Source organism: Tetrahymena thermophila (assembly GCF_000189635.1).
Source record: "Tetrahymena thermophila SB210 genomic scaffold scf_8254367, whole genome shotgun sequence".
Classification (NCBI taxonomy): Eukaryota; Ciliophora; class Oligohymenophorea; order Hymenostomatida; family Tetrahymenidae; genus Tetrahymena; species Tetrahymena thermophila.
Window position 1 is genome coordinate 1 of NW_002476151.1, and position 13,181 is coordinate 13,181.

Sequence of the window (13,181 nt, forward strand, 5' to 3'; positions counted from 1 at the left end):
CAACCCCAACCCCAACCCCAACCCCAACCCCAACCCCAACCCCAACCCCAACCCCAACCCCAACCCCAACCCCAACCCCAACCCCAACCCCAACCCCAACCCCAACCCCAACCCCAACCCCAACCCCAACCCCAACCCCAACCCCAACCCCAACCCCAACCCCAACCCCAACCCCAACCCCAACCCCAACCCCAACCCCAACCCCAACCCCAACCCCAACCCCAACCCCAACCCCAACCCCAACCCCAACCCCAACCCCAACCCCCAACCCCAACCCCAACCCCAACCCCAACCCCAACCCCAACCCCAACCCCAACCCCAACCCCAACCCCAACCCCAACCCCAACCCCAACCCCAACCCCAACCCCAACCCCAACCCCAACCCCAACCCCAACCCCAACCCCAACCCCCAACCCCAACCCCAACCCCAATCATTTAAAGTAACTACACTAACTAAGGTTTATTATGTTAATTTTTAGCTTATTTATAATTATGAGTTTTTAATATTTTGTAAAAGATTACTTAATAAATTTAAATATCAATTGAAAGTAAATACATTTTAATTATAAATTAAAATTGGAATTTGATAAATAATAAATTTATATATCATACCAGTAAATTAGTAGAATTCAAAAAATTAATAAATGAAAGAAGTATATCTTATATTCATAATTACTAATCTTATAAAAGTTGCTTCAACTGTTTCTATAGAATGTTAAATTGGATAATATTTTGACTTGTTTGATAATGTTTGTAAAGATTGTTCATCTGGGTGTACAACTTGTTATGACTCATCTAATTAATCTTGTTTATAGTGTGCATAAGGGTATAAGTATGATTTCTATAAATAATCATGTGTAACAAATTGTTAAAGTAACCAAGTTGAATACAATAACTAATGCGTTTAATGCTAAGTAGAAAATTGTATTTAATGCGATAAGCAATTTATATGTAATAAATGTGATCATGGATATATTCTAAAAGCCAACTAAGTAAAATTTTAGATTTTTTATAGTACTTAAATGTATTCATTAAGAATAAGTGCGTTCCAGATTGTCCAGACAGCTAAGTTTTAGAAGATGTGTGCAAATATTCATGTAGCAATAACTTTTTGGATATATAAAATAGAAAATGCGTAGAAAAATAGTATTGCCCATCTACAATAAGATACAATAATTTTTGTAACTCTAATGTTATTTTAACTGCAGTTATATATGGTAAGTATAAATTAACTTTTATTAAGATGAATTTTATAATTTATAAATTTACAGATACGCTATTATACACTTTCGATAATGGAGGATAAATATAAGTTTTGAAATATCCATCACTCGACTACGTAACTTAAAAGTTGTTTTCATCTGATAGCTAGGTATATAAATAAAACATCATAGAAATATAAAAATTCAAAAATAATTATTTTAATTTAATAAATAGATTATTGATTGGATATTTCTTAGTATCAATAAAAAAAAGGTGATAAGTATAAGTTCTACATAAATAAATTTAATAGATTTAGAGATTTTTGCTCTTTTAAATTCGACAAATATTCCTTCTTCAAGAATTGTCCCAAACGCTTAGATTCTATACAACTAAAAAATGTATATAACTCCTTCAGGGTCTAATTTGATAATTATTGATTTTCTTACTTTCAATTAAACTAGTTTCCGCTTAAGTAAGTTTTTACATTTTATATATTAAATTCTTTAAAAAAATTTAATTTATTTTCTAGAGGAAGACACTATTTCAACAGCCAAAGCATGGGATACAAAAAAATTAAATCTTATAATTAAGAACGATGATTTCTCATTTAGTTATATTGATACTGTTTAAAATTCTGTTATTTAAGTTTCATGTACTAAGTGTTAGGGAATATCTACTTTTTATCTCACAGACAATATCTTTATTGGTAATAACTATTCACAAGCTTTAATAAGTATCTTTTATCTGAACTTTACAGAGGCTTCAGGGGATCTTATTTTCTAAAAAACTCTAACAATATAAGGAATTATAGTTTATGATAACCTATTACCGCCATATTATGTATTAAATTAAATAATCTAATTCAACATTATTTTAAAATAAAGCTTTTTTTCAATTTGGAATGTTAACTTTTTAAATCATATTTGAAAAATTATTTTATTAAGTAAATTTAAAATAAAGCCTTAAAAATATTTTTCTTTGCTTTTTTTGAAAGAAACTAATTAAATAATAGCAAATTTTTTTTCTTTGACAAAAGTGGTAATTAGCATACTTATTTAATTTTTTAAAATTAGATAATTTTTTATAGTGAAGAAACATACTGCTTATACTTTTTAACATAGGAATAATAGACTTTAGTTACTTATCTGGAAGATGACTACGATTTTTAAATTGAATATGAAACTTTAGACTTTATAATCTTCTAATAGAATGATTCAAGCTCTTTAGGCTTATAGATCGTTTAGGATACATAGGCTATTTCAGTTTATAATTTAACTTTAAATACAAATTTTTCAGATTATTATGTTTCTGTTGTTTAAGGGTTCAATAAATAAAGTTTGTCAATATAATATCTATTTATACTATTTGAAGGTAAAGTAAGCGTTTTTGATTAATATAAAAGGGAAGCAATCCAAAGTTGCTTCTAAGCTTACTCTTACAAAACATTTATTCCTGTTTTAAAAGCAACTGAATAAATGAAAACTCCATAAAATAATAAATTTATGATTAAATAAACAAAGTATTTTAGAAGTGCTAATGGCTCAATGATTGGCTATTTAAATTCAAGGGGATACTTTATTTTAATTTAAGAAGATACAGAATAGCTAATAAACACATACTACTCTGAATTAGGATAAAATATAGATGTTTGTAGTGCTTTTTAATCAGTAAAGCAATCGAAAATCTATTTAATTATTTAAAATATCGAAAAAAATATATTTTAGTTAATTGTTTTAGGTTAGATCAACTTGAGAGTATTAGATGTTGTTTTTATTGATAATATAGGAAATCCATCCTAAATTTAATGCTTCTATTCAGTAGATAAAGAATAAATAGTTATTGGATTCATAGACAGCAAACTTTACTTGTATCAGATAGATTTATTAAAGAGTATTAAAAATAACTTAAAATTTTCAAAATTTTAATAAAATTTCATAAAATTAGATTATAAGGTGATTAAAAGCACTCAATTGAATTCTGATTACTTATATGGAGATTATGAAATAAATATGCAAAATTAGCTTGTGTTTACAAAAAATCAATACTTTATATTTATTATTTTAAATTTTAATCTTGATATCGTAAAAAAGATTTATTTTTATGATTCAAAATGTATCAAATAATTATTTATATATTTAATTAGGTCTTTGAACAGTAATTTAGTGTCACTAGTTCTTTATAAATAGGATATGCATATAACTAATAGAATAATACTATTCTGCTATAATTCAACAACATGATCTACTTATATTAACTAGAAAATTCTAGAGTAATTTAAGAAATAAATTTACCAAATTTAAAGATATAAGCAATATATGGATTTTTAGATTCACCTTGGGTTTTTATATAAGATTTAAAGATGGCCATTATTTTAAACTATTTGACATAAGATATTATTTTAGTAATTTCAAATTTAATTTAAAAAATTTACTTTTTTTTGATATTTTATTTATAATTTATTTTATTATTTCAATTAATTTTAAGCAATACTAATAAGAAGGAGCACTTAAAATAACTCAGCAAAATTGGTTTTCTTCTACTATTTTTGGGTTTATAAGAAATTAGTTTGAACTCAATATTTTTAATTGTGATTCTAAGTAGCTTAAAAGCTAAAGCTTTGGATAAAGCATTTTTGATTATAACATTTATGATTTTAATATAGCTTTAGTAACATTTTTAACAAATTAAATCTTGGTATTTGACTATTTAAATTAGAATATCATAAATTAAATTAATTTAGGAAATGTAAAATTTATTATTCTTTTAATAATCATTAAAATTTTTTAAAATAAAAAAAGGATATTGTAAGTTTTAATGTTATTTTACCAGTAGATTTTTAGTTATCATAAAATAATATAATTTTTTAATAAAATAATGATTTTCTATTCTTTGTCACTAATCCAATACTTAGTTCCCATTTCGATATAGAAATAGATGCTGATTAAACTTAAAAAACTGATTTATATTCTTCATACATTTCAGAATTAGATATTTTTATAATTTCATCAATGGAATCAGTTTAGATATTTTAAGGAAGAACTGTTAATAACATTATTGCAGATATCTAAGTTGGAGAAACTATTGGAAGCGTTCAATAACTAATTTAGAATATTTTATATTTGATGGATTAGCAGATAATTCTTATCTAAAACACTAGATATTTTATGATTTTTGATATTATAAATAATTTTTAGGTAAATATATAAATTAATATTTAATTATATTTAATAATTATTTAAATTAAATAAAAAATTAATTTAGGTTGTTGAATTTTAAAAAGGAATAGACTTTATGAATAAAATAACTGACTAAAAGATGTTATTAGCTTATGGGATAAACGAAATTTTTGACAACTCCTCATGTTTATATGATTTAAAGGTAAATAAAATACTTTTAAGTTTCAATTAAAGTAGTCCTTCCTAAATTAAAACCTACTTTAATTAGTTAATACCCTATATTTTTTCAAAAATTAAGATTTTATGAAAAATTCAAATTTCTCGGCAATCAGTCAGAAGGCTTTATAGAGAAATTATGATAATTAAGAGAAACTACATTAATTTAATTTTATTAAAGCTTTGAAGAAAAATTTTATATAAATATCAAAATTTATTTTTTGTTTAACTATTTATAAAGATTAAAAAACAATTGGGATGCTAATAGTCTGATTTCTAAAGTTTTTTTAATAGCTATGTTAATTAAATAGTACTAAATAATAAATATATTTTATATATCTAAGAATATATTTAAAAAATTTAAGATTTAAAATTTTAAACTATTTGGAGCTATAAATCTGATGGAAGTGTTAACTTTAGCAAATGCAATGATATGCTTTAAATTTGTTTACTGTTTGATTAAGATGGTGCAATATATTTAATATAATATTTTAATATCGAAAAAGGAAATGTATCAGTATCAATTTTTAGTCTAATAAATATTTAAGCAGCTCCAATAGTAAATTTCTTAAAAAAGTTGAAAATTAAGTTTATCTTATTTTTTAATTTGGAAATAGGTTTAATTCATTATCTCGTATAATTGTGCTATGATCGCTTTTGAGTAGAATGTAAATGTTCAAGTTTTATGCAACTAGGGTGGATTATTTTACAGTAAGATTCTATATCTTGATTCACCAATAACAAGATACTTTAAATATGCAAACTTAAATGAACTAATTATTTATATTACTGATAAAGGAGAAGTAAAGTTATAGCAACTTGATCTATTAAACTATAGTAACTAGGTCTACACAATTAAAGTGATTATTTTTATTTAAAATTTTTTTTTGAAATTAAAGTCTTTAATTAATTATCTAGCTTTAAACAGATAGTAACTCATTAAGTGAAAAAAGTAGTATTTAAATGTATTAAGAAAAAGAACTGCTCATAATTTATATTGGGAATGTTATTTATTTTATTGATATCTACCTAAAAGAGTTGATGAGTTTAACAGTTCTTGATTACAATATTGTTGAGCTATTTTTAGATAAAGATAGATAAACCTTACATTGTTTCCAGCTATATAAATACCAAATATTTAGCATAGAATAAATATTTTATATTGGACCACCTAGGATATAGCCAAATAAAGTACAGAGCTATACTTTGTTTGTTGAATATAAGTATTTATTTTAGGTAGATACATTATAGGATATTGTTTTTTTTAATGAAGTAACTAATGATAAAGACACGCAGCTCGTTTAATTGAAAGAATTAAAAAGAGAGTATATTAAAAAAAATTTTTAATTGAATTTGAAAACTGAACATGAGAATAAAATATATGCTTAAAATGCTCAAATAATTCTCTTAAATAACAACGATTTAGAAATAGATGTCATGATAATCTTTAATAAAAAGATAAGCAGAATTTTGTATAATATTTAAGAATTGGTGTTGAAGTAGATTGCTTGGTCAACTACATATGATATAAATAATCCACCATTTGATTTTTATTCTCATGAAGTTATTGTTTAAGACAACTACATTATATTCTTTGACTTTAAAAATATGATGATAAAAACTCTGGTTTAATATTCAGAGAAAAGCTCGAATAATAATAATACCTTTTCAAATAACTTATTTAAATTTTTAAATGTTACATCAGTGAATACTTATTATAAGTTTATGTAAATATACTATTTTTAAAACAATTTAGACGCTCTAGTTATTGTAGAGCAAGACAACAGGTTAAAATTAGTTAATCTCTTTGATAACTAGTTGATATTTGACAGCTATGTATTTGTACCAAATAGCTAAATATCTTTTTAAATAGATTTTGTAAAATTTAGTATGATGAAATCTTATTTAATCTTAAATAATAAATATTCTTTTATGATATTGGATATAAATAATAGCTTTAAGTAAATTTATTATTAAGTAGTCACAAATAATATTTAATCTATTTAGAAAGAAGAAGCTTATAATATACTTTATATAATAGAAGATAGAGGATATTCTATCAATGTTTTTGACTTAGATACACTTTCGATTTAGAAAAATACAGTTATATTTAAACCTGGTAGAAGTAATATTTAAATAACAATCATTTCGAGTTTCATCGTAATATATAGTGATTCTTAAGTGAATTTTTATAACAGATCTACAAAAAGGTATATTCTATCTTATAGATATATTGATAAGTAGTATAAAGTTCAAAATATTTAGTAGACACTTTTTGATAACTATTATATTGTGGTAATGAATTAAGCTATAAGATTAATTACAATTGATTTTGTTTCTTAATAATCTTTTAGCCTTTTTCAAGTAAATCTTGAGTAAAGCGAAGTATTCTCAGTCGATTTTGATACTATTTATTCTAAATTTACTATAGAAATCCAATCGCTGAAATATGGCGAATATGTCATTTCAAATATTGTATTTTTCTATAAATAATGGCTCCTCCAAAATAATGAGTTTAGAGTAAAAAATGTCTTTAACAATTTCAAATAAATTAGATAAAAATTATTGTGTGCTTTTGAATTTGTCATGAATCCAAATGAAATTAATAATATAGTAGAATAAGAACTTCTACAGTAAAGTAGCAATGCTTTCAATTTTGCTATTACCTCTATGCAGGTATATGTTAAAGAATAAGCTAGATTTTAAATTCCCTATCTTGATGAATCCTATATTGGAGATGGAGGAATAAGCATTAAACTTTAAAAATATGCATAAAATTCAAATTTAGAAAATAATTAAGATACCTCATTACCTATACCAGCTGATCAAAAATATACTATGGTCTTAAAGGAAACATTAAATTTTTTAAATTCCAATGCAGTGAATTTCGATAATTTAATTGTTTCATTTAAATATTTAAAAGGATAAGTTATTGAACTTAATGGAAACAAATTTTAAAATTTATAGGATATCATCTTCAGTTATACTGATATATATACTGATATTAAAAATTCGACTTTGTATCTAAGAAATCTTGAAAAAGTAGTTTTTCATAATATAAATTTCTAAAATATGCAGCAAATTGAAACACCTTCTTCAGGGATGGGAGTAATATCTATAGATAATGTTCTAAATGTAGTTATAGATGGCGTTAATTTTACTAATATAGATAAACTTTTTGGGAGAGGATCTTTCTTAAGAGTAACAAATAGTTTAAATGTTTAAATTAAAAACATCAATTTCAATAATATTACTTGTGTTGGATATTCAGCTAAAAATTTATAATAGCTTGGTTTACCAACAACAATTAACTATTTAAATTATTTTTTACATTTTGAAAATGTGACTAATTTAGAGATATCTTATATTAACATGAATAGCTGTAAATGGACAAACTTCTATTTTCTAAGGACTATAAATATTTCAAATGTGGTATATTTTAATAACAGCTAAATAACATAATAAATAGTCATAGTAAATCAAACATTAGATTAAATACTACAATAAGGCTACTAATTAAATTAAGAGTGCAAAATAAATGGAATCTTTGCTAATTAAATATCCTAAAGTAATATAATTCAAGTTAATCACTAAAAATAAAGAGAATTTAAAGCAAATGATAGCATATATTTAAATTATAATCTTTTTATTTGCTTACCATAAAGCTTTTTTAGCTTTTTTTTAACATAGGCAGTTCAGTTAAACAATATTTTAATTGATGATTTATAACTCAATGCAGTAGAATTTAACATTTTTAATTTTATACAAACAAATCAAATTTTAAGTGATAATATTACTTTTTCGAATATATTTCAAACTTATCTTTAAAATCCTCCTTTGGCTTAAGCTATCAATACATAGGGTAGCTAATAATTTGAAATTTCAAATAGTGTATTCGAAAAAAACTCTAACATAAGATTTATCTTCACTCCTAATCTTCCTATAAGTTAGGCAGAATTAGTATAAAATCAATTTGTAAAATTCAATAAAATTTAAGTCCGTAATTCACAACATTTTGCATGTCTTATTGAAGGAAGTGCTTATGATAATGTAATTATAAACTCTTATTTTTATAATTTAATTAATGGTTAAACTCTTAAATAAATCTAAGAATTACAATCTAATAACTAATACATATATTTTTCAAAATAACCCAGTGGAATTATAGGTTTATATAGCATTCATAGCCTCCTACTTAAAAACAACATATTTCTTTCATGTAAAAGTTACTCAAGTGCAGCAATTTATCTCAGCCAAGGATATATAATTTAATTTATTTAAAACAAATTCGAAGCTAATTAGGCATTAACGATAGCAGGAGCTGTAAATTTACAAAATATTATATCAATCACTTTAGTAGGTTGTACTTTTTCTTTAAATAAAGCAAGTGAAAGTGCTGGTGGAGCTATTATTATCCAATAATCCTTAGTCTATTAATTTACAGGTAATATTTTCCAAGGAAATCAAGCAAAAAAAGATTCAGCAGGGGCTATTTTACTTATTTCTACAGATATTAAATCAGTAAAATCTTTATTTTGATAAATTAATTTTATTTTTTAAGCAAATTTATTAATTTTTCTTTTAATAATTCAAATTAGTTTTATGGAAATTATTTTGAGAATAACCAAGCAGCTATAGGAGGATGTATGAGATTTTACTATACCCTTCCTTCGTTCTTTGATAAAAACAATACTTATCTATAAAATAATACATTTAAGAATAATAAAGCTTCACTTTATGGTCCTAATATAGCCTCTGATCCATAAGGAATAAATTTAGTATAATAAAATTTAAATAGCTCTACTGTGTATGTTTTTAATCAAACTTAAAACTATACAGTCATCAATTAAATAAGTGGAGATTACCTACAATACCCTCTGAAAGTAGTTTTGACAGATTAAGATATGATACCCATAATATTTCCATATTCTCTTTATTTATAAAATTAAAATAATCTAAAAGATGCCAACTAATAAACAATAAACTAAAATGAGAATCCTGATAATAACTTTCCAATTGAAAGTGATTAAATAACTTAGCAATTTTAATCTTACTAAATTCAAGTTATTCCTTATCCTTCAATGCATATTGATGAAAGTAGTATCACTACGGTCTATGATTTCTAATGCAAATGCTATATTATAAACTTTTCATTATCTGCTAAGCCCTTATTTAATTCATCCTTTAAAATATAAACAAAAAACTCATATTATATTACTGATTTTAATAATACTCAACCATAATTATTATTTTAACCTTTAAGTTTGACAATAAATGTGGAATTCGGTAAGTGTTTACCTGGAGATATCTTAGTCTTTAATGATTAAATTGTTACTTGTCAACCATGTCCCAGTGGTAAATTATAAATATTTCCTTATTTTTTATTAGAATTTTTTTTAGTAACATTGCGTTTTGTTTTTAAAATAAAAAAATATCTAAATTAAAATTTTTATAAAATAAAATATTAATTTTTTTTATAAATAGGAAAATACACATTAGTTGATATTTCTAGTTACACATAATATGATAGTAACTTACAAAAAGATCAGTCATTATAATAATGCAAAATATGCCCAGAGTAAGCTGTTTCGTGTGAAAAAAACATAATTAATTTAAAAAATGGATTTTGGAGATTAAATAATATGACTGATTTAATATATGATTGCTAAGATTCGAGGGATAGTTGCCTTCCAGAGGATCCAAAGAGCAGATAAGGGTGTAAAACAGGATACATTGGTATTTATTGTGCTGAATGTGATTACAGAGCAAAGTTGTGGGATTTTTAGTATGGTAGATTTTATGATTAAGATTGCTAAACATGTAGTTAAATTAATTAATGGAGCAATATAGTGTTTACAGTAATTATTCTGATTTTTCTATTTATTTACAACTATATGCAAGTAAACAGGTAAAGAAAGTTTGCTAAAAAATCATGTATAAGCTATTATTTAAGAAAATTTAATTTCATGCTGATTGGTAAAAGTGGCTTAATTGACCATGGAGCTGTAATTAATTTATTTATTCTTTAAAAAATTTTATTTCAATATTTTTTGAATTCTTTTTAAATAAATTTAATTATACATTTTAAATATTCATAAAGGTCTACACAAAGATATTCATCAACTATCTCTAGATTATGTTTTTACTATTTTCAAATAAATTGTAGATACCTATTGTTAGATAAATTTTACAACTTTTAGGAGGAGATCCTCTTTAATTGCAATACGCAAGCATGGACTGTGTTATTTCTAATTTTTCTTCATTACCTATTTATGTAAACAAAACATTATTTTAGTAGTTATTACCTTTAACTATTCTAGCTCTTTGCATTTTAGTTTTGGCCATTTAAAAAAATATATCATAAAGAAGAAAAAATATTACTTTTTAGACCAAATATATATTTCCTTCAATGAGAGATTTCAAAGCTTAAGGACTATTTATTTATCTATTTTATTCTCCTTCCTTCTTGATTAAATTAATATCATACATGTTTTGTTCATCAACAATAAGCTTCTCTCATTTAGTAGGTGATCATTCTTATTCTTGCTTTACAGCAGAGCACAAAGCTTATTTCTATACTTTGCTTCTTCCTCTTTTTATTTTGTGGGCCTTTTTAATTCCTTTAACTGTAATATTTATCCTTCGTAAAAATTCTAATAAGCTATACTATATATGGATAAAGCAATCATATGGATTTTTATACCAAGAGTATAACGATAAAAAATACTTTTGGGAATTTGTAAAGATATATATGAAGATTTTGATAATGGTAGTTGTGATAGCTTTCAACAATGATTTGTCTTTAAGATATGTTATAGTTATTTTTATTCTTTTCATTTATTTTTTGATAACTTTGCAAGCAAACCCTTATATCACCAAGGATCTAAACTATTGTGATAGAATTTCGAATCTCACTATAATTTTATCTGTAATAATTGATCTATTTTTAAATTAATCTTCAAGCTCTTCTTTTGTATTCTAATAAGTCAATTAAATTATAATTTTGGTAATAAACTGCTTTTTCCTTTTGTTAATTTTAAAAAGATTGATTCTTAAGCCCTTGCCATTCAGCTATTCGGAAATGAATTTATTTTAAAAAATGATTTATAAATTAAGAAATATCTTTCCAGCTTTATTTTCTTTTGTTTAATTTTAACCATAGAATCCTTTCAACATCTTTAGAAATTGGAAAAGACTAAAGTTAATTATTTAAAACTTTTAAGAAATGAGGAAATCTAGGAATTTATTTAATGATTAGTTCTTTAAAACCTTTTAATAAACTCGCTTTTATGGTTAAGGTCTAAACGAAATAACCAGTCATAGTTCTCAAAAAAGCTAAATTGAAAGTATAAAAATAAGAGAAAGATAACCTATTCATTTATCTTCGCTACCTTGCAATATGTCAATAGAAGATTGTAATCACTTTCTTTATTTTCAATTTATTTTATATTTACTATAAAATTTATTTAATAAACATAAAATTTTATTAAAACTTATTAAAAATTTTCTCATATTTTTATAATTATCACTAATATTGATAGAAAAGTATTCATTGCAGTTGAATTTTATTGTATATTTTAAATAATAAAATGTTTAAATTAATTATCACCAAAAATCACAAGAATAAGTTTTTTTTGAAATGTCCTAAATTAAAAGGATTCAATAATTAATTATTTTTGTGTGAAATAAATTTAAAAAAGAATAATTTAAAAAAATTTATTTTTTTTGATTTTAGTTTATTCAAGTGTCTAAGTTTTATATTAAATAAAATTTTTAAAAGTTGACTAATAAGATAGTAGCCTAAAAAAAAGTACAAAGAAAGGATAATTTATTAAGACTGTAAAAACTGAACCATATGATATTAATGAAATTTAATTAGGATCTGTATAAATCAAGAGTAGTGAAAAAAATTTTTAGAATAAAATTTGTGAGGACTCTTCTGTGTTTGAAGAAAATATGGAGAGGCTGCAAGAAGATAAATATTCGATTAACGACATAAGCTAATAAAAGTTTATCTCTATCTTTAAACTTAATAGAAAAGGATTTGAAGAATAGAGAAGCAATTTCTAAAATAAAAATTAAGAATCTAATCAAATTGATCAGACAAATTTTACTAATTTTTATGAAGTACAGTCCCCGAGCAGCTTTTACTAGAATGAATTTTCTTCTTAAAATATTAGAAACTAGAGCTCTATTTAAGATAAAAGCCAAATAAATTAACTAAAGCTTAAATCTATATCTTAATTAAATTAAAATCAGAGTTCGCACAAATTTAAAAAAGTATGATTTTAAAAAGATTTTGATGTCATGTATTTTGTTGTTATTTAAGTAATTCTAATCAGTTAAATTATAAAAATAGACAAACATTTTATTTAAATGTGCTTTTTGTTTATTTAATTAATGAATGAATGCGTATAAATTTTAAAATTTTTCTATCCTGATTATTTTTCTAGTTGATTTTGATAAATACTTAATAAAATAATATGAAAATTCACATTATTTTTTATCATATATTATTTCAATAATATTTCCTTTACTTATTCATGTATGTGTTATGTGTGATATTCAATTAGCAAAAAATTTAAA

At 23.5% G+C, this 13,181-nt stretch overlaps 1 protein-coding gene across 1 annotated transcript; it reads left to right on the forward strand. All coding sequences in view use genetic code 6, as the record gives it.

The window, feature by feature from the left end:
• Positions 1-644: 644 nt before the first annotated feature.
• TTHERM_00755740 (transmembrane protein, putative) lies at positions 645-12,881 on the forward strand (the record flags this gene model as incomplete). Its single annotated transcript, XM_001031703.2, has 18 exons — positions 645-992; positions 1,037-1,217; positions 1,272-1,372; positions 1,438-1,675; positions 1,733-2,043; positions 2,277-3,093; positions 3,148-3,284; positions 3,347-3,604; positions 3,688-3,948; positions 4,002-4,397; positions 4,465-4,581; positions 4,837-5,154; positions 5,213-5,455; positions 5,514-9,116; positions 9,194-9,950; positions 10,080-10,600; positions 10,696-12,010; positions 12,376-12,881. The coding sequence occupies 18 exons, from the start codon at positions 645-647 to the stop codon at positions 12,879-12,881; spliced, it is 10,428 nt and encodes a 3,475-aa protein (XP_001031703.2).
• Between the last annotated feature and the right edge of the window lie 300 nt (positions 12,882-13,181).